A 22,129-nucleotide genomic window follows, 5' to 3' on the forward strand; every position below is an offset into this window, starting at 1 on the left:
TGGGGAATATTGATGAACAAAGGGTTTTTCCAGGACCTACCAGTTCCAAGTCAAGTCATTGGTTTTTCAGTCTGGCTGTGGAGGGCACAGCTCACTGGCCCATGTGGGAATCGAACCATAGACGTTGGTGTTAATGAGCACTGAGCTCTAACCAACTGAGCCAGCCGGCTGCTCTGAAATACAGTTCTTTAGGATAATAAGTACACAGCTTTTGTTCTTAGAATGTAACCCGTCATCTTGGTTTATCCCTAAAAGTGAGTATGTGCTAAAGACTAGAGCCAATAGTTGTGCTTCTTGGCAACTGTTACAAGGACTTCATTTCCTTCACCTAAGTGTCTGATTTTTGTTTTTGTTTTAAATAGCGTGGTGAGGGTCTTTTCAAAGTCAAATCTGACTGCAGTGTGTGGATGGGGCTGGAAGAAGGTTCTATGTGTACTTCCCTGGGTTATAAAACTCAAGAATCTCTTGTGCCCTGAGGACTTCAGCAGTCTGGGGACTGTCACCTTAGGCAGTGATGGTCTCTGTGGTGGCATCAAAACAGCTGTATTTTCATATCCAAATGTTATGTAACAAGCTATTTATCTGGCGTTAAAGCCTTTTCCATTTAAGGACAAACAAGAGCACTTTGGGGCAGGCATTGTCGACCTCGTCAGCAACTGTGCCAGTACTTCATTTACTTTGTCACTTATAAGGATAATACTCCGTCTACCTCTGCCTTCCCCTCCAAGAAAAAAAAAAAAACACCCTAGATACTGCTGTACGGGCATTGCCCACATTCCCCCAATCTTTGAAAAAATTCACCTGTTGACTAATAACTTTCTATTTTCCTCCTTTCAGTAAAATTTTTAACATTTAAATTTAAATTCTTTAAACTTAAAAACACACCCCTAGTAGTATTTTACATTTCCATAGTGCTTTATTTTTCAAAGGGATCTTCACAGCACATCTATGGAAAAAGCAGATAGGCCAAGTACCAGTTATTTTGCACACAGTTGCCTTCTAGGGTGAAAAGGCCAAAATGCTCGATAAGGCTGCTGCACGGCTGGTTTGTGATTCACAATCACACTTGTCCTATACAAATGATGCCTCCAAGTTTCTAGGGGAAGCAGCCTCTTTCCCAGGTCTGTACTCCCAACTGAACTGTCCAGTGACCCTTCCTTGTAGCTCTCCAGTCGGTCTCTGTGGTCCCAGCTGCCTGTGGAGTGTTTCCAGTGCCAAAAGTCTTTTTTCCCTTCTTCTTTTTAAAATTTGTATTATTTAAAAATTATTGTAAAATTCGTATAAACATAAAATAATACTATTTTAACCATTTTTAAGCACACAGTTCAATAGTGTTAAGTATATTCACTGTTGTGCAACCAATCTCCAGAACTTTTTCATCTTGTAAAACTGAAACTCTGTACCCATTAAACAACTCCTTATTTCCCCCTCCCCCAGCTGCTGGCAACCACCATTCTACTTTCTGTATCTATGAATGTAACTACTCTAGGTACCTAATATAATAAGTAGAATCATACAGTATTTGTCTTTTTGTGACTGGCTTATTTCCCTCAGCAAGATGTCCTCAGGGTTCATCCTTGTTGTAGGGTATGGCAGAATTTCTTTTTTAAGGCTGAAAATAATACCATTGTATGTACCAGGGTGCCAAAAAAATGTATACAAGTGGACGCTTTGGTCAGCATTGCTCAAGCAGTTGTTCACCATAATCAGAAGTGTCTGGATGCTGATGGGCACTTTGGGCACCTCTTGTAATTGCAGGAGTCAATTGTGACTTGTATTCATGTTTTGTTAACGGTATATATTGAGTATTACGATTCTAATATAGTTTTCCTTTCTTAAAATTTTTTTTTTTGGCACCCTCTGTATATACCACATTTTTCTTATTCATTCATCCATTACTGGACACTTGGGTTGATTCCACATTTTGGCTGTTGTGAATAATCCTGCTATTAACATGAGTTCTAGAATCTGTTGTCAATTCTTTTGGGTATATACCATAGTGGAATTGCTGGATCATATGATAATTCTATTTGTAATTTTTTGAGGAACAATTACACCGATTTCCATAGTGTCTGCACCATTTTACATTCCTACCAACAGTGCACAAGGCTTCTAATTTTTTCACATCCTTGCTGATGTTTGATATTTTCTGTTTTCTTGATAGTAGCCGTCCTAATGGGTGTGAGGTGATATCTCATTGTGGTTTGGATTTGCATTTCTCTGATGATTAGTGACATTGAGTATCTTTTCATGTGCTTATTGGCCACTTGTATATCTTTAGAGGAATCTATTCAGATCCTCTGTCCATTTTTTAAATTGTTTCTTATTGTTGAGTTGTAGGCTTTCTTTTATATATTCTGGGTATTAATCCCTTATCAGATAGATGGTTTTCAAATATTTTCTCTCCTTCTGTGGGTTGCTTTTTTATTTAATTGATTGTGTCTTTTTGATGCATAGAAATTTTAATTTTGATGCAGTCTTATCTGTTTTTCCTTTTATTGCCTATGCTTTTGATGTCATATCCAAGAAATTACTGTCAAATCCAATGTCATGAAGCTTTTCTCCTATGTTTTCTTCTAAGAGTTTTATAATTTTAGGTCTTAGATTTAGGTCTTTGATCCATTTTGAGTTACTTTTTGTATATCATGTAAGGCAAGGGTTCAGCTTCATTCTTTTGCATGTGGACATAACAATTTTCCCAAAGTCATTTACTGAAAAGGCTGTTCTTTCCCTCATTGAATGGTTGTGGAGAAGTCCTTTTAAATACACATATCCCTGGGATGGAACATACCTTAAGTCAGGTATTAACCAGTTCCTTAATTGTTAGTAGGTGCCTTAGCAGAAAATTGACAGCTAACTAAGGTAAAGAACAAGACAATGAAGAAGAAAAGTGGTTGGTGTTGAGTAGCAGCAATATGGAAGGGAGCCAAAGGTAAACGTTTTATTTCACCCTTGCCTATTGATGGTCTGGGTGGCCACAGGCTGCTGTCTTTGCATTCATGTCATGTTCATGAATAATTATACTACTGTAATATGCACATTCATTCATTCGTTGCATGTTCATTTGTATATAACAATTCATTTTGCAACTTTTTCTTAAGTAACTGAAGATGAACTCATACGTGTAGATATGACTACCGTAATGAGACTGAATAAAAGCCACTCAAAGTCATCTTCATTACTTAATAGTATACTTTATAGAGTTACAAATGTGTAACCAACAGATTAACACTGATGAATGTTTATTTAAGGGCATTTTCTGGATATGTAGTGGGAATTGAGTGGTGTGTGATGAACTGTTTGGAACCATCTAATGTGAATAATTCTTGAGGAAATAGATGAAATAGTGCTTTTGCATGAAAGTGATTGCTCCTTGTGATTAACATCATTCCATGGGTAGATATTAAAATCCGTAAATAATCAGTAAAAAGAAACAATGGAAATTCTTTTTAGTGGGATTTTAATGAGCCTCTTTTACCCCCTTCTTCCACCTCCCCCCCACCACTCCGGTTCAAGCTGTTGTTTCTCAGTCTAGTTGTGTAGGACGCAGCTCCCTGGGCCATGCTCGTATTATGAGCCTGTGCTCCCCCCAGCTGAGGCAGTCGGTCGCTGGTCATCGGTTGGCCGCTCACAGAAGCTCAGGGCAGCTCTCGCCGGCTGCCAGCTGCTCACGCTGGACCTCAGCATAGGCGCTCCAACCACCTGAGCCACTGGGCTGGCCCCGATGAGCCTCTTAAAATGCACATTGGAAGTCCAGAGTGAAACAGTAACAATGTGCTCCAGCAAAAGATGAAATAAACTTAAGGGAAAAGTATGCATACATAATTTTGATACAGTTTTTTAATAAGCAGGACCTTCATGAGACTCTTCATAGAACATCCCAATTAGGAGAATGGAAGACTCAGGAAATCTTCCATTGTAGGTGTTCAGGGTCCCTGGGCTCATTATAGGTAGAGCTGCTCTCCCTGGTCTTAAACTTGGCTCTCCCGGCTGGCTGTTCATGTGGACACGGGGGCCTGGCCTGACTGCACTGACAGCCTCTAATCTGGTTGGTCTTTTTTCATTGCTTGAGGACTTATGGGTGAGTTTAGCTGATGACCCTTGCAAGGACCTTGCGCATTTACTTTCTGTAGTCACGTATAGAAACACAGGACAGAGCCCATAGTCTTTAGACTTAGGTTTTAGTTCATTAGTTGTAGTTTTCATGTTTTCCAATTTGAGCTTTTTCTTCAAAAACAACTGTTATTCAGACCTTAAATAATCTAAAACTTACAAAAGCAGGGCTGCCAAAATTGAAGTGGATTTAGAGAGTGGAATCTTACTTGCTTGTTGTTTTTGCCCCCAACTCTTGTTTCCTCCCGCCACATGCACCCTGCACCCAGCTCATGGCCCCATAGGGACTGTACTCAGTGCTAATCAGTGAGGCCTTGTTGTATAGGTGGAGGTGAGAGCCTCATTGCTCTTGGACTCATCCCAAATCGTATAGCGAGGCAGGTGGAGAACTGGGATTAGAGCCCAGATCTTGTGCCACTGAATCTATTGCTCTTCCATTATGTGGTAGACCATGGATGACTTATTTAAAATAACCGTGTTGTATACTTCACAATCTTCAGAAGATATTCACGTAATATGCTCTCATTTGGTTTCCACTCTGGGCTGGCAGAGTAGATTAGTATAATAGTGTTTATTAGTGTAATAGTGAGTGAGTAGTATAATAGTATGAGTAGTGAGTAGGGCATACCCTAAGTGCTAGGGCGAAGGGTACTTTTGCATATACAGATTCATTCTTCATCCATTTTTTTTCACTAATTGTTTTAAAATTCAGTAATTGACTTCTACAGTAATGCTGCTGGATAAGGAGAAGTTGGTAGGTTGTTTTAGGTTGTACATTACAATTTCAGAAATGTTTCTCACTTTCCTTAAAGCCATAAAGCACTGGAACTAAATTGGGAACCCAGTCTGCAAGAATTTCATCTGAAAACTAGATGGCAATTTTTATTTACAAGTCTGCCTTGGTGATTGGATGGCTTGCCCACAAAGGGCATCCTCTTAGTGAATGGGGTTAGTCAAGATGACACATCGTGATTCAGAAGGTTGTGGGAACCGAGAGGATAAGAACAGAGAGAGTTTTATTTCTGAGGGTTATTTCTGTCCAGCTGTGCAGTCCGGCCCTCCTCCATGCTAGGGAAAGTCCTATTTGAAGAAGTAAATCAGCTGGAGTGGAGAACTGTTGCCCTGGATATGGCTTCAGAGGCATTGGCAAAGCCCCTTTTTTGAAGATCCTTACTGGTTTGCAGAAACATAAGCCTTTATGGCATACCAGTTTCCGAGAATACGGTTTTATGTTAGCTACTGACTGATTTCACACTACTAGGGAAGCACTGTAGTCTTTAGAACCCTCTAAAGGATTTATACTTAATCCCACCTGTTGTGTGGTTCTTGTTAGCACCAAAAGTGTGTGTATCATTTGCCAATCTTGTCTGTGTGCCACTTGCAGGGGGACAGAGTGTTTATCATAATGCTCTTCATTAAAAAGCATGGAGTTCTATTGTCAATCTTTGGAAAGCTGTTTTAAAGTAAGAGAAATAGTAGATTAAACTAAATATGCAAGGTAGAGTTTTGAATATTGGTACGTTGGGGTACACTGTACTTGGGACATATTAGTGTTGCTACCATGCTTTACATATAAGTTCATTTTCTTTATTCAACAGTAACTTATTGACTTCCTATCATATACAAGATTAATGGCAATTGTTTATGTATAACATATTCTTCATATTTTCGTTCTGTAATGTTTGGAGTATCAAAAAGGAAATGAATGTGGGTCTAACCAAAACGAGTGCCGTATGAACAGTCTTTGATGCTATGCACATATCAACAGCAGTGTGATAAACCTATTTACCGTTTACAGCCTGCCACCTGAGTGTCCGCCTGTTATTTGGCTGTACAGGTCAGGTTTGCAGGTAGCTATGCTGCACGCCAGGCTGGTCTGTTCTTGCTCTTGGCCAGCATTATAGATCTGGGTCACGTAGTTTGCTTTGTGCTCCAGGGGTTGTTTGTTTTTCGCCTTACTCTTCCAGTCTAAATTCTTTCCCTTAAGTGTATAGGGCTAGTTTAAAACTCATACAAAAATGCCTCTCATTTGTCTCAGTAGTTCCCAGTACAGTACAGTGCTTTACACACAGTCGTATTCCGTGACCTAAGGTAGTCTAGTGTGGTGTGTCTTAGACACGAGCTCTGGATTACTTCTTAGATGCCATAATTATCTGTGCTGAATGCAATCTACAGCTGTATACTGAACATCTAGCGTCTAGCATCTGACAAAAAAAAGTTGCACAGTTGATGTCATCCAACAGTGACGACTGATCAGGTGCCACTCCTGGTGTTCAGTAAAGGCCAGGTTTACAGTTAGGTTTTGACTCTGAATTTATTGTCATAGGCCATCTTAGTCTGTACGTAGATTATTTAAATGAATTTGATATAGAACAAGTTGCCTTAAATCTTTCTGAAATAAGTAAAGGGGTCAGCATAAATCACAAATGATGAGCACCAACGCTTTACATAATCAAATTTCTGAAACTGAAGGATGTGGATATAGTAGTTTTAACTTTTTATATTTAGTTTCTGAAAATAGGCCTCGAATGTGTCTTGTGTAGAGCGCCAAAGGGAACTGTGAAAGGATTTCAATCTAAAATTGAACCAAAAAGTATGAGAATCTCATGCGTGTATCCTCTAGGAGAATGAATTTAAGAACTGCGATACTGGTTTCCTGTAAATGCCTGATTTACAGAACACTGAGACTTATCTCCTGACCAGTGAACATCCACCAAGAATCCCTCCTCATCCTCCAGCCAGTGAATTTACTGCTTGGATTCTGGCTGGACTCCCCCTCTTTACACTCTGTGCCCGTAAATATAGCTCCCTCACCTCCAATCCCTCAGCGGACTCGCCTGTAGCTTGCTACAGCATTCAATTCCTCTGCTATTCCCAAATAAACTCAGTTTCTGGTAATTCAAGATTTCCTCAGTTTACCTCTTTATTTAGGTTGACAGAACTCTAATAGGTTGACAGAACTCAACTACCCAAACCTCTTAGAGTTACAGTAAGAGACCCAGATAATACCGTAATTGAGACCCAGAGAAATGAAAATTTACCAAAAATCGGTGAAGCCAGTTAGTGGCTGAGACTGGACTAGAAGTGGTTCCCTGTACCCCTAGTCTTTTCTCATGATCTTTTGTTCACTTGTGCTGTATATTATGCTACAAGCGATAACCGATTGTCGTTATTGTATCTTTATTCAGTCAGTATTTGACATTGATGTACCCAGATAGTTACTATTTTCCTTGCTGCATTTTTTTCTATAGTTTTGACCTTCCATGTAAGAGAATTTTCCCTCCATCTGAGAGCTATCCTTTAGGGTTTCCTTTAGTGCATGTTTGCTCGTGGCATTAGCTTCTGTTTTTATTTGCCTGAAACACCTTTATTTCCTCATTGTTGACTGAATTTCTTTCTGGGTATAGAATTCTAAGTTAGTAATTATTTCCTTTCAGCACTGTTGTTTTCTAGCTCTTTTGTTTCTATTAAAGAAACAGCTGTTCAATTTTTGCTCCTTGGAGTATTTTGAATGGAATCTCCCTGTTCTTCCCAGTCATGGCAGCTTTTAAGACTTTTTTCTGCTAGGGACTCATTGGGCTTTTTGAATTTGTGGCTTGATGTCTTTAAGGAGTTTTAGAATGTTTTAGTCATACTTTCTTCAAATGTAACTGCTTTTCTCCTCCTTTCCCCCCAAATTTACTTGTTAGACCTTCTCAGGTATCCTCTGTATCTCTTTCCCCACCCATGTTCTCCATTCTTTTGTGCCACTGCTTTATCGGGGTATTTTCTTAATGACTTATTTTCAGCTGTTCTTTATTTGCTCTTATCTGTTAACTTACTCTTACCTACTGCTAGTATTGTATCTTTCAATTCTACTTTTAGCATTTAGTTACTTTATATATTTTATAGTTCTTTACCACTATTCCAATACTTGTCTTTTATGTCCTTGAACACAGTAAGCATAGTTAAAGTCTATTTTAATTTGACTATGTGGCGTTTATTTTGTTGTTTCTGTTGCTTCTCACTCATGTGATCTTGTTTCTTTGTGTGCCTGGTTATTTTTATTTGCATGCCAGACATTCTAATTGCAAAATTGTTTGTGGAAGGATGTACAGTTTAGGATGTTGTCGTCATTCTGAGGATTTACATTTGTGCCACCAGATGCTCTGGGCACTGGCAGTCCAGGATTACACCTCAATTTGCTTTCGAAGACTGAAATAGTCTAAGGCAAAATACATGTTCTGCAAAGTGTGGTCTTTCTACTGTCAGCTTACTCTCACGACCAGGGTCCTCATCCCACGTGTGCAGATTTTTATCTTTGGAAAACTCCTGAACTCCAACTTCTGTTCCCTTAGCACTGTGCTTCTCAGAAACATTGCCCATCCTCTCAGCCACTCTTCTAGAATTGACAAATACCCTCAGAGGAGAAGCTGTCCCAGTTTGGGAAGAAGAGGTAAGGTGAGGTGGCTGGTGTCCTTTGTCATCTTCTAAATCTTGGCCCAGTAATTTTTCATTGTTTGCTAAGGCCTTCTTTGCCTTGAGGCAATTTTTTAAAAACAATGTTTTGTGTAGTTTTCCTCTTCCTCAGCAGGAAGGTTGGTCCAAATTATCTAGTTTAGTATTTGTTATGGGATTTTCCCAAAAGTAGAATTTGAATGTGTAAAATGAAGTATGTTTCTTGTTTCCTTTTCCCCTTTTCTTGGTCTTATTTGAATCCTGGACCAACGGGAGTTTGCTGTACATGGGTCAAATTAGAGGAAAGGATAAAATTACTATTTTCATTCCTTTATTTCTTTTACTTTTCAACCTTTAAACATTTGTCTGGGATAGCTTTATTATTTGGGAATGGGGAAAGAACCTTTAAAATCAGTTTTTTGGGTTTTATTTATTAGAACTTTTGTTTCATACTTGCCTACCCTCATTAAGACATTGATAAGGATTTTCTTACTGGCCTTTCGCAATAAATACCTAATAGATCTTAAGTGAGGCTCTTACATGATTGGGAAAATGAATTAAACTTTAAAGATATATTTTTTTAAATTTACCTCATTTAACAGATTAATTGCTCAATTTAATTTTTGTGAGTATGCAGCGTTAATCTGTAATGGCCAGAACTTCCAGACTCTTCACTTGTTAGAGCAGATGTATGGGCTCAGTTTATATGAAGTCAAGAACTATGTTAACACATTTCCCTGATTCCTTTAAGGTAAGGGAGAAGTCTTCAGGGACTGGACAAAGCCTTTTTTGAAAACAAGAATTTAGCAGAACAAAGATGGCAGTTCTGGGACTCATGATGAACACTGGGGAGCCATGCCCCTACATTGTCAGCCTTCAAAAAAACAAAACTCTTCTCTCCCTAAGCACCCATAACACCTAATCAGGGTTAATCACTTTGCCTCCGGTTCTTAGAGCTCATGCTCCTGTCTCTCTGTTGGATTTAACTCTTTGAGCATCTCTCTACATATCTTTTAGGCACCTTTTAAGAGTAGACAGAAAAATTCATAATTAATATAAATGTCAGCAAGGAGAAACTATACATCTCATAATATACCAAGAATAGAAATATTTGAAAGACAGTATCTGCTGAAGTGTGTGGATAGAGTGTCATGTTTTAAGGTATTCAGTAACAAATTTTTATAAGCCACATCAAAGCTGATTTGACTTGGATAATGTATAAGGCTTCTCCAGTGATATATGGTAACCATTTGATATTAACATATGTATAGTTACTAGAATAAAAATGCCTAAATGGAGACCATGTTAATTTTGTGAAGGATAATGCAGTCATCATGTCTCATGATGTAGCCATTTGAGTTAGGCTTTGACTTATGAATTGTTTTATGCCTTGCTAGCCACTAAGGCAGCTGACACTTGAGATGAGCTGTCATTGGTCATGTTGGTGGTTTTATAACTCAGTTGGTCAAGTGTTGCCTTAAGGAAAATGCCAGAATTACTAGTTTATTATCAGTGATAGTCTTTTGCATGATGTCTCCTTAGATGCATTGTTTTAATTGACTTCTTTTAGAGATTTTTGTGTCGATGAATTACACTGTGACTGCCCTCTTAAGTGTCCAGTATGTAATAGCAATGACAGAGTTTGAGAGCCATATTATAGGTCAATTCATGAAGGAGTATATTTTCTTAGGTTCTGTTAACACTAATTAATTGTTTACAAGTAAGTGCAACAATGTTAGTCTGATTTGGTGATGTTTTATGTAAGTGGGTGTTAGGATTGGTGAAGTAATTATGATTTAAACTTGATACTTATCTATAGGAATAAATTTGACTTGGGAATCAGGAGAATGATACGCTTTGGAAAAAGTTTTCTCACTATTATACTTTTAACTTTTATGAATTCAACATTTGAATTTATGTTAATTTCTCATTTTTATTGATTGACACATTATGTTATAAAATTGACATTTTTTTGTTTATTTGTTTGTTTCCCCTAATACAGAAGCTCCACCATGAGACGGGGTGGATGGAGGAGGCGAGCTGAAAATGATGGCTGGGAAAACTGGGTGTGTTTTAAAAGAATAAAAATAATTATATTGAACAGTCTAGGTATTTTTCATTTTTTTAGTTTATAATGTGGTGTAAAACACATTTTCTAATTTGTAAATCACTTTAGACACCAACTCTGAGTTTTCACAATGTGTTGAAAGATCAAACTTTAACCCCTAAACTTGCAGGATTTTATCTTGAAGAAATATTCTAGTGCACAACATTTATTGTATGATAATTGTATTGCAGAATTGCTAGTAATACTGAAGTGAAAAACATGAAAATATAGATAACCAATAATTGGGAATTGGTCAAATAAATTTTCTTTATGCAGTGGTACACTGCAACCATTTAGCTTTATATTTCTTAACCTGGTAAGATGGCCTTGACTAAAAATGTGTTATGTTATAAAGGAATATATATATATATATATAATGATTCTACATATAAAGGAATATATATATCGTATGAATCATATATGGGATTCTCTTTTTGTAAAACCACTATGCTCTGAGACAAAGAGATAAACTTTGAAAATAAAATCCCAAAATGTTAACAATGAATGGGATCATAGCCAATTTAAATTTTCTTCTTTATATTTTCTGGGGGGGAAAATGTTTTTGACAGTGAGCATGTGGTTATCAAATAATCAGTAACAATTAAGTCATTTACATTTTGAAAAAAATAAATACCACTTCTGCCTACCTATAACTTTATTTCAAAGACTTAATTGATAATTCTTTTTGATAAAGATAAATCAATAAAGAATTGATAATTCAAGTCAATTAAGCTTATTTCAGTGTTCAGGAAAAGTGTAGTTGAATTCATAGATTTGTAGAGGTCTGTAGTAGGAAAAATAATAGTGTTTTTATATTCTTTTTGAGGTTCATGTTATCTAATGAAAATTAGTATTACTATCAAATAGCTTAGATCCAGAATTTAGCCACTGAATGGTTTATGTATTCTTATCTACATGTATGGAGGACTAATAGTTTGTCACACTGCTTTATTTTACTTGAAGTTATTAATTTTAAGCTTCCCATATACAGAAGATAGTGAAATGTGAAATATACTCTTATTGACCACTTGTCAAATTTTAATTGGTTTAAACTTTGGTGTAACATTTGCTTGATTTTATAGATAAGAATAATATTTTGTGGCATTAAACTTATTCTTGACTTACGTTTTTCCTCTTTTTAAAGTAACTCATAAGAATGTGATAAAATTATTAAAAATAGAGCTGACAGAGGGAAAAGTCTTCCTTGACTTGTCTGTTTCATTGCCTTCCCTATGGTTCATGTTTAAAATTATAACTTATGTCATCATTATACCTTGGTCACTAGCACAGAATAAGGTCTGTCTTTTTTTCTATCTATTTATTTATTTATAAATAGAAGTTTCTTTGTAGAGGGAGAAGAAAATACAACTTTTGTGATTAGGTTACCTTTTCTTTAATTCTAGGGTGGGTATATGGCTGCCAAGGTTCAGAAATTGGAGGAACAGTTTCGATCAGATGCTGCTTTGCAGAAGGATGGAACTTCGTCTACGATTTTTAATGGAGTTGCCATTTATGTTAATGGATATACAGGTTGAGTACTTTTTACTTTTTAGGTATCCTTTTCTGGCATGCACTTGTATTAAGATTGAGAGTGGTTTGTTTTAAATTCTGTTTTTAATTATTTGTCTTGTACATAAAAATGATAAAAATCCTTCACTTTTTCTTCCATCCCACCTGTATCTGCCATTGTCTTTTATTTTAATTTTTATCGAAGTACCTAATTTTAAAAAGTCAAATGAGGTTTAAAATGAAAACTAGTAGTGGTCTTGCTTAAATAGCTGACTGGAAGCTATCACACACATGTGGGGATTGTAAACTGTGAGCTTCAATATGGCGTATCTGGTAAGGCCATAGATTCACCAAAGATTCATTGGTGAATCTCCCTCTGTAATTACCCGTAGGTCCTTGGGGGCTGATGGAGGAAGCGTGTGGTGTGTGTGTCAGATTTCCCAGAATCTTGCTTAAAGATGGGTGTACACCTGGCTGCCAGCACTTTGGTTGCCAACGGAGAAGGAAAGGGCCAGAATTCTCACAGTCTAGAAAGTAGAAGTCCATTTAATCTCCCCCCTTTTTTTTTTTTTTAATCCCCTATATCACTTCTCTCCTCTGCTATGCCTGTTGTCATTGATTCCGGTATCTGGAAGGGACAGAATAGTCTTTCTTCATCAGTGGGAGAGGACATCTGGAATTCTGTCTCTTACACAGAATTTCAACCAGGAACTTCTTGTTTTATGACCTTTCCATGTCCACCTTTGGAAGTGCCTGCTGACTATTTCATAAGTTTTTCTTGGTTTCACTGGTACCAAGCAGCTTCTTCTGGGCTTCCACAAAGCCAGCTAACATCTTTCTCTGATCTGTAAAGTCAATTACCACTTGTGTATTGGCTGTCAAATTTTACTGCCCAAGTTTCTCTTCATTCTGTTTAGGATCTCCTCTTAAGATCATTTTAGTGTATTTTTGAAGTGAATGACTGCATATATTATTATTTGTGTCAATCTAGTATATTTTTACCCTCTCCACTTCTCAACTGGCTGATGCCTGTTTGTCTTTATGGTCTCTGTTTATACAACTCTTTCCCTTGGTGTCTGTCTTCCTACTGGTGTAGCTGACGTCTCATGCTCCTGTGAGGCTGTGGCTCCTTGTATTTATCCGCATCTTAGCATTTATATAATCTTATTATGGTTGCCTGTTATTAGATGAGAGCAAGAGCTACATTTTGTATTTTCATTACTGCTGTATTCTCAGTGCCTCTATAGTGACTGGGTGTAACCACTCAGGAAATACTTGTTGAATTAAAGTTGAGCTTTAATTAACTGATACATTAGCCTAGTTAAATTTTATCAGGCATCACTGACAATGCATTTAGCCTAAGAATGTTATCTTAAAATGAGTTGCAGGTGCAACTTTGGAAAGGTTCACATGTGACTTTTCTACTTAGGTAACCTGGAACATTTAAGCTCCACTCACTTTCCCGAGATGCATTATAAAATATTTAAAATATTAACAAAAATAAACATTGCTTGTTACATTAGCTAGTTATGGCAATCCACAATTCACAGGGTACCCTTATTCACATAAGAGGAAGAAAAAGAGATTATTTGTGGGAGGGAGAAAAAATGAGTGTTGTAGTAATCACTGCTATGGTTGAGAATCTGGAAATCTAATTCTACTTTTGTCACGAAGTTTTGTGTGACTGTAAAACATTTTCTCTTTGAACCCATTTTGTTTGGACCCATTGTTATCCCTATCCCTTGCTTTAGGATAAGGATAATAATACTGATTCTTACTCTTGTTATTGTTAGGATTATATTACAATTCTACAGGTAAAGTTCCATTACGTAGAATTGCATAGGGACATGCAAATTGTGGTGACAATGCTTTTAGAAAAATTTTCTGTTTTAGATCAAACAGCTTTATAGATAAAACAGAATCAACAACATCTGTGTAATGAATTAGCAAGTGAAGAAAAGTGCTTTACATGCTGTAAGACAAGTAGTGAAGGCTGTTTTGTTAATTCTTAACCATGCTTCCTATAGACTAATATTCCAAGTTTTCTTGACGCTTTTAAAGTTCCCAATTCTGCCCTCAGAGCTTCTTTGATAACCCTCATCTCTTCTAACCCAGTTAGCATTGAGCTTGAGTTTACAGATAAGATGTCCCTGCCTTTTGGATACTTGGCCTCTGTCAACCCATTCTTTCTTCTCTTTTTTCCCCCCAAAAGCATCTTTTCCTTGTTAAGATTAACTTCCTTTCCTTCCATCCATTTTTTTTAATTAAAAAAGATTTTTTTGAGATAATTGTAGGATGACATGTAATTATAAGAAATAATACAGAGAGCTCATGAACCCTTTGCCCCAATTTCTCTCAATGGTAACATCTTATAAAACCATAGAACAATATCAATCAGAAAATTGATATTGATACAGTCAAAATACAGAGTTTCACACCACAAGGAGCCTTCACGCTGCCCTTTTATAGCCACACCTACTTTACTTCTCTCAGCCCCTCTTACCCCTGGCAACTACTAATCTGGGCTCCATTTCTATACTTTTTTTACTTCAAGATTACTTTTGGGATTGCCTTTTGTTACTCAACATAATGCTCTGGAGAGTCATTCAAGTTGTATGTATCAGTAATTTTTTCCTTTTTATTGCTGAATTGTATTCCATTGTATGGATGTTCCACAGTTTGTTAACTATTCACCCACTGAAGAGCAGCTGGATTATTTCCTGGTTTTGGCTATGAACCAGTAATTGCTGGTTATATGTTTAATATTTTTAAGAAACTGCCAAACTGTTTCTCAAGTGGCTGTACTATTTTATATTCCCACTAGCAAGTTATGAGTGATCCAGGTTCTCAGCATCCTTGTCAGTATTTAGTGTATTTATTTTAAATATTTTAGTAGGTGTGTGGTGATATCTCATTGTGGTTTTATTTTGTAGAACAATCTCTACACATCCTCACCAGCATTTTTGTTCTGTGTTTTAATTAATTTAGGGAGTCTAACAGATGTGTAATGGTGTCTCATTGCAGTTTTGATTTGCATTTGCCTGATGGTTAATGATGTTGAACACCCTTTCATGTGTTTATTTGCCATCTGTATGTCCTCTGCAGTGCAATGTCTGTACATGTCTTTTGCCTGTTTTCCAATGGGATTGTTTGTTTTTTTTACTGTTGAGTTTTGGGAGTTCTTTATGTATTCTAGATAGTACTCCTTTGTCAAATGAGTGGTTTGCAAATATTTTCTCCTAGTCTGTAGTTTGTTTTTTAACCTCTTCACACAGTTTTTTGCAGAGCAAAATTTTTAATTGATGAGGTCCAATTTATCAATCTTTCCTTTTATAGATTGTGCTTTTAAGTCAAAAGTCTGCGTGGCACTAAGTCCCAAAGATTTTTTTTTCCCCTAAAAATTTTATAGCTTCATGTTTTACATTTAAGTTCATGATCCATTTTGAATACTTTTGTGTGTGTGTGTGTGTGTGTGTGGCATGTGAATATCCAATTGCTGCTATAGCATCATTTGTTGAAAAAGCAGTTCTTCCTCCATTGGATTACTTTTGCACTTTTGTCAAAAATCAGTTGGGCATGTTTGGGTGGGTCTGTTTCTGCGTTCTTTGTTCTATTCCATCAATTCATGTCTGTCTCTTCACCACATGATCTTGACTTGTCTACATAGTAAGCTTTGATATTGGGGAGGAGTGATTATTTCCATTTTATTATTCTTTGTCAAGATTGTTTTAGGTATTCTAGGACCTGTGCCTTTCCATATAAATCTTAGAATAAGCTTGTCTGTGTCTACAAAATAAATGCCTTGCTGGGATTTTGGTAGGAATTCCATTAACCTGTAGGTCAATTTAGGAAGAATTGATATCTTTAGTATGTTGAGTTTTCCAATCTATGGACCTTCCATCCTATTTTACTCTGGTTGATTGAACAAATATATTTTGTATGCTGCTTGTGTGTTAGGAGTTGTGTTTGAACAGAGATGGCAGTTAATGGAGAATGTTGATTTTTGTGGCAAGTAACCTCTGGGAGTTAGACGTGACCAGAGGGACGTTGGGGACAACACAGAAGAACAGTAATTGCCTTTGAGAGTTAGAGTGTATCCTTCTTCATAGAGGAATTGACTTTGTTAGCTGGGTCTTGCATAAGTAGGTGTTTTCTAGTTGAAAATGAGTAAAGACATTCTTGTTCTAATTCTAACCTATATTTTCACATTTATATTTATTAATTTGATCACAGGCTTATCTGATATTTTAGGTTTGTCTTTGTACTTTCTCGTTTCTGTGTTTCTGTTTGTGTTTTTGCCTCTGATGAAAAGCTCCTTCCGTCATTTCTGTGAATTGGAATTATATTCATTCATTAAGACCCAGATTAAATTAGATTTTGCCTCCTTCCCTTTAGCTATTCCATAGTTTTAGAATGTCATAGCATTATTGCTAGAAACATTTGTTTTGACACCCGAGTTTCGTCTTGTATTGTCAGGTCTTAGGTATTTAATTTTTTTGGAATCAGAAAGTCCATTTTATTTAGTAGCCCCTAGCCAAACATGGATCAGAGATGTCGCCATAAGACCTTAACTTTTCTGTTTCTTCTGCCTTCTCTAGGTCTTCATCATTCAGATCTCTGCTCATATATTGCCTCCTCCAAAAGAGTCTCCCTGACCTCTTATCTAAAATAGGTGTACCTTGCCCTGCAGTTGCTTTCTAACCCCTATCTAGATTTCTCTTCATAGAATTTATTTGTACCTAAAATGGTATTATTTATCTGACTTATGTTCTGTCTGCTCAGTGAAGTTGAAGTTCTGTGGCGCACAGATCTGAGTCTTGTCATTGCTGTGTTCCAGGGGCCTAGAACCCTACCTGGCACTTACTTTGTAGGATGCTCAATAAATGTTATTCAAGTGAGTGAATGTGCAACAGGGTTTTCATTCATTTGAAAAAGTAGACCCTCATACATTGGAATGTTATAATGTTTTAAATAAAAATATTAGCATGCATATTGTCACTCATAAGCTAATTCAACTCAGTCTTCTTGAATTTATAGTTTTTAAGAAATGAGCTGTATTTTAGGCTTACTGAATTGTAATCTCTGGGAGGTAGGCCTTGGGCATGTTTATGTGGGTGGAAACTCCCAAGGTGAGCTAGTGCTTCAGTCTAGTGAACTGTAATTACTCTCTTCTGTGGAGTAGGATCAGGACAGGTGATACGGAAAGGGGTATTCTGGTTAGTTTCTGCTTGTTTTAACATGTGGATAGAAGACGAGGCCCAGTGACTTTGGTACTGCCAAAGTTGGTGAAGAAGCAGGTGGATAGGCAGATGCTTGGGTATGATTTGCATAATGGACAAGGGACCATGCAAGTGTAACAGACTTAACATTCCAAGTGATGGGGGTGTGTTTGAAAACTTAACCTCATGTTAGTGTTTTCTGAGCATATGCTTGTGCTTTAGGAAAAGAGTCCATTTAATGCTGATGAATCTAGTTTTTTAAAAAGGGATGCCTTCTGAGAATTATTTTCTATGGATATATACATGTCTTCTTCCATTTCCTATGAGACTCTGATCTTGTAAATTGAGGGTGTAGGAATTTAACCTCCAACATGGGACAGACTTGCTGTATTAATACACACAACCCACTGTAATTTTGCCAGTGTCTGATAGGTATTTGCATCTGTTAGGTACTCCAAAATGTGTTCTCTGGGCTTTTGAAACTTCTTCCATCTTTGTTTCATTGTGGCTTTTAGTTGAATGTGGTAAATGAGGCAGTTAGGGAGGAAAGGAGTCGAGAGGAAGTACGGCTATTGGAGGAAGAGTAGTGGATGGGAATCGAAGACAAAAGGGTCTGCATAATAGCTGTGTGATTATGGGCAGGTCACCTAATTTTCCTCTATTTCCTTATCAGTAACTATGCTAAATTATCTTTTCTAATTTGTAGGATTGTGAAACTCAAATGAAATAATGAAGGCTATTACTACTGTAGGACCAAAGAAAGTATAAGCAGCCATTTGTCTTAATTCTTTCTGCCATGTATGTAACACAACTAGCATTTAATCAAGTTCTTTGGCTATGCAGAATGAAATGGTGACAAAACGAATGTTCTCTCAATAGAATTCTCTCAAGGAAAACTTTGTACGAGGTGTAAAAATTGTTTATAGAATTTGTTTTAACCAGATGAGCGAAGCTCTTTATAAGGTGTGCCTGGAGATGTGGGAGTGGCCTTCACGTGGCTCTTTGGTGTTACGTAAGGGCATGTGCATGCCTTTTACTCTCACCATGGTTAGTTGTCCATTACTTACTTTGGTTTGTTTTAGTTAATCCTGAAATTTCATTACATACAGAATGTTCTGTGCGATTCACAGTAGGGGTATCGTGGAATATAATTTTAAACTTGATTTAGAAGGTACTTAGTATCCTAGAGTACCTTCATTGTGTAAGGAACACCCATTATTTTATGTAAGAAAGTCTACTGAGTAGTTAAAGTTTTTAACAATGTTAGAAATCCTTTTATTGCAGTAGTGATGGTTCTTCAAACCCAGCACTTTCATCCTTGTTAATGCCATTTGCCACTAGCCAACCTGCTATAGAAACTTGTCTGGTTTCCATTTTATTTTTTCCCCAATAGTCTACCTTAAAAAGCAGGTGGGACTAGCTAAAACAGTGATGGAAAAAAAAAAAAGAACAGAGACAGAAGAACTAGCTCTGACATCTCAAAACCTATTATAGAAGGTTATACGCACTTAAAACTTTGTGTAACTGGTATAAAAATAGACAGATATGTGGTTTAGAGTAGCTTAGACTATGTGCATAAATTTGACATGTAAATTAGATCTCGTTTGTGTATGTATGTATTTGTTATAAATTAAATGAGTTAATATTTCTAAAACACTTAGAACAGCCTAGCACTTCAGCACTACATTAAATATTTTAAGTTATAGAAGAGTTTTCCATTGATCAGAGAGGGAAATGGGAGGATTATTTAATATAATTTGTTACAACAAATTGGATGACTGGAAAAAGCTTATATGTCAAAATAATAGGAAATAAAACACTAAGATCCCAACTGATTAGAAGGCAGATTTCAGAAACAATATATTTCAGGAAATAGACCTGGGAAGCAAACATGGAAGTAGGTTCAACTTCATTAATAGAGAAATGCATAGCGAATCAAGATGGATTTTTTGCAAAGTTTATTTATTTTTTAAAATTATTACACGATTATACCCAGTACAGGCATGGATGATGAAATAACTGCTCTTAACTGCTCCATTCGTTGTTGGAGTGAGAGTAGTAGTATAACGGTAGACTTCCTTTGGAAAGTGTCAACATACGAAATATATGAACAGCCTTTGATATGCTGCCACTTTCAATAATTACAATTAGTCTAAGAGTCTATTCTAAGGCAATAAGTAATTGGTCCCCTAGTATACAATTTATGTAAAAGATAATCTCATCACATTGTTTTATTTAAAAGCAAAGTATTGTGTAAGAATAGAAATTTAGTTATAGATTATACCATTTACAAGGTGACTTAAAACAAAAGCAAACTATAATTTGTAATAAAAAACTTACTGGGAAATGAGGAAAGGATGTAAAATGGAAAGTAGGGGATCACCCAACTTAAAAAACAAAAGCACAGAAAACAATGCTAGAAGTAAATATATCCCCGTATTTCCTTTCTTTGGGCATAGATCTGAGTGATGTATTTTCTACTATTTTCCAATTTTTTTTCTAGGCATCTTTTATTAGAATAGAGAATAACCTTTAAATAATTCTGAGCATTAATATTATTTGTCTTAAAAAACATGAAATGACATTAGAGCCATTTTTGCTTTTAGGCTGAAGATACTGGAATAGAAATATGCTATTGATCAGATAGGTTGCAGAAATAAGGAAAACAAATTACTGATGTAAATTTTTCTGAATACACTGTATGGTGGATTGTATTTTTTCCCCCCACCCAAATCTGCTTGCCCTCCTGGGAGAGGATTATACTTCCGTACTTGCTGAAGTCAGGGTTGGCCTATTCACAAAATATGAGCAGAAATGGTATACTGTATCACATTGGAGATCAAGCTTCAAGAGCCAGTTTGTGCTTCAGATAGAGGTTGCTCCATCAGCCTGGACCCTGGAGTAAAGATAACATAGAACCACAGCTCCGTGGACATTTTGGAGCATGGGCTAGACATGCTCCAAAATAAACCTTAGCTGTCGGTCACTGAGATTTTGAGATCAAATGAGTATGTTACTGCAGCATAAGCTGCCCTGTCCTCTCTTAGTGAGATCTGAAATGGTAGCTAATAGAAATATTTAAATCAAATAGTATGTTTTGCGTTGGGTCTCCTAAAGTGGTCATCTTTGGCTGTATTTTAGGTCGGGGTTGGCATACTTTCTGTAAAAGTCCAGAGCTTTGTGGGCCATGCACTCTGTGTCGCAGCTACTCAGGTCTGTTCTTGTCACCCCAAAACATCCCGAGGCAACATGTGAGTGATGAGAGTGGCAGAGTACCATTTAGAAGGACAGGTGGGCCAGGTTTAGCTGACCCTTGTTACAGATCACAGGCTCAGAAACTTGGGGTTGCAGGGGACTTGAATCATTGTCTCTGAGTGTCCTTCTTCGGTGTCGTCGATAAGTAGACAGACCACACTTAGCCTCTTGAAATGACTCCAGTGGTGCTATACCTTTTGGGAGGCAAGCCAGTTCAAACAGGTGTGATTGTCCTAGTGAGCTAGCATGCCTCTCTGTAACTTCTATCCACTGGTCCTAGTTCTTTTTCTGGACTCCCCAGCATAGATCCAAACCCTGTCCTGTCCTCTCAGTCTGATCTTCATGCTAATTCACCCCACAACCCTCCAAAACTAGACTGTTCCCAGTTTTTTGAAAGTGTGCTTTAAACCCTATGTCCACCTCTTTCCCCAGTCCCCTAAAGCTTTGTTCATCTTGCCTCAGTTTATCTTAATGTGAAAATCCTGCTTAGTTTCAGGTTTGGCCCAATCAAATGTTTGTTAGCTCTATGTGCCCATTAACCTTTTTTCTGATGTATCATATTATTCATTTGTGTTAAAAATTATTTGTGGAATCCTTACTAAATTCTAAGTGGGATGCTTGGAAATATGGCTACTAAGGATACACTCATGAGTAAATAAGGTTCCTATCTCTCCAGATATCGTTAAGTAATGAATGCTATTAGGTGCCTGGTTAAAGCTGCTGGTTGTTTTGAATTGGTTATCAACTTGAGTTCCAAAATGCCTTAACAGTTTCGGTCTTAAAATTACAGTATTTTTAAGTATACTGAAAACAGATAAACAAATACTCAAATATGTTATTTACCTTTTGCTGTCAGGTTAACAGTTTTTACATAGACCTTGGAATCTTTTAAATAGTTGGAAATGTTAATAGTTCTAAAGTATGTGAATCAGAATTTTCTCAGTATTATGCTGAAATGCAGAATGGTTGTTAGCAAGTTATAAGTTGAACTTTCATAATAAAATTGTCTTATACAATACTACTTTTATTTGCTTGGTATTTTGGGGGTTCACTTGAAATAAGGGTTCTGCTATTTTAAAAAAATTAAAAATCCATTGTTTAAATGTCTCCATCTGTCATCTTCATTAAGGCAATGCAGTTTCTTAATTTGTTTCCTTTGGTGTTTTGTACATGACTGAACATCAGTAAATGCTTATTAGCCAGTATGACTTGGCTTGAGGTCTGTAGAGGATTCTTCCTGGTTGATTTTTACTGTACTTCTCTAATGACATTGGTCAGGGCCTTGCATACATTGAATCATAAATGGAATAAATTCTTGAGGTGCATAGTCTGACCTACAGGAAGTAGAGTAGAACTGTCCCACCTTGTTCTACCCTCCACATTGGGCATCATCTGACATAGCTGTTTTGAGGGAAAAGAGCCTCGTAGGGCTGTTTTAAACAAAGGAACAGACATTTGTTTAGCTCAGGCATTTGAGACTTCTTTTTCC

General features: G+C 36.8%; 1 protein-coding gene across 6 annotated transcripts in view; it reads left to right on the forward strand.

Annotated features, from left to right (window-relative positions):
• Window positions 1-22,129, forward strand: part of REV1 (REV1 DNA directed polymerase) — a 90,878-nt gene that overhangs the window by 14,278 nt on the left and 54,471 nt on the right. For 4 of the 6 annotated variants that reach the window (XM_081068469.1, XM_081068470.1, XM_081068474.1 and 1 more), the window contains exons 2-3: window positions 10,553-10,616; window positions 12,061-12,187. The exons of 1 other annotated variant lie outside the window; for it this stretch is intronic. In XM_081068469.1, the coding sequence (XP_080924595.1) occupies window positions 10,563-10,616; window positions 12,061-12,187 (181 nt within the window). In that variant the 5' untranslated portion in view covers window positions 10,553-10,562. Of the gene's footprint in view, window positions 1-10,552; window positions 10,660-12,060; window positions 12,188-22,129 lie in introns of all 6 variants that reach the window. One more of the 6 variants, XM_081068471.1, reaches the window with a different exon arrangement.

This window comes from Rhinolophus hipposideros, assembly GCF_964194185.1.
Source record: "Rhinolophus hipposideros genome assembly, chromosome: 12".
Lineage (NCBI taxonomy): Eukaryota > Metazoa > Chordata > Mammalia > Chiroptera > Rhinolophidae > Rhinolophus > Rhinolophus hipposideros.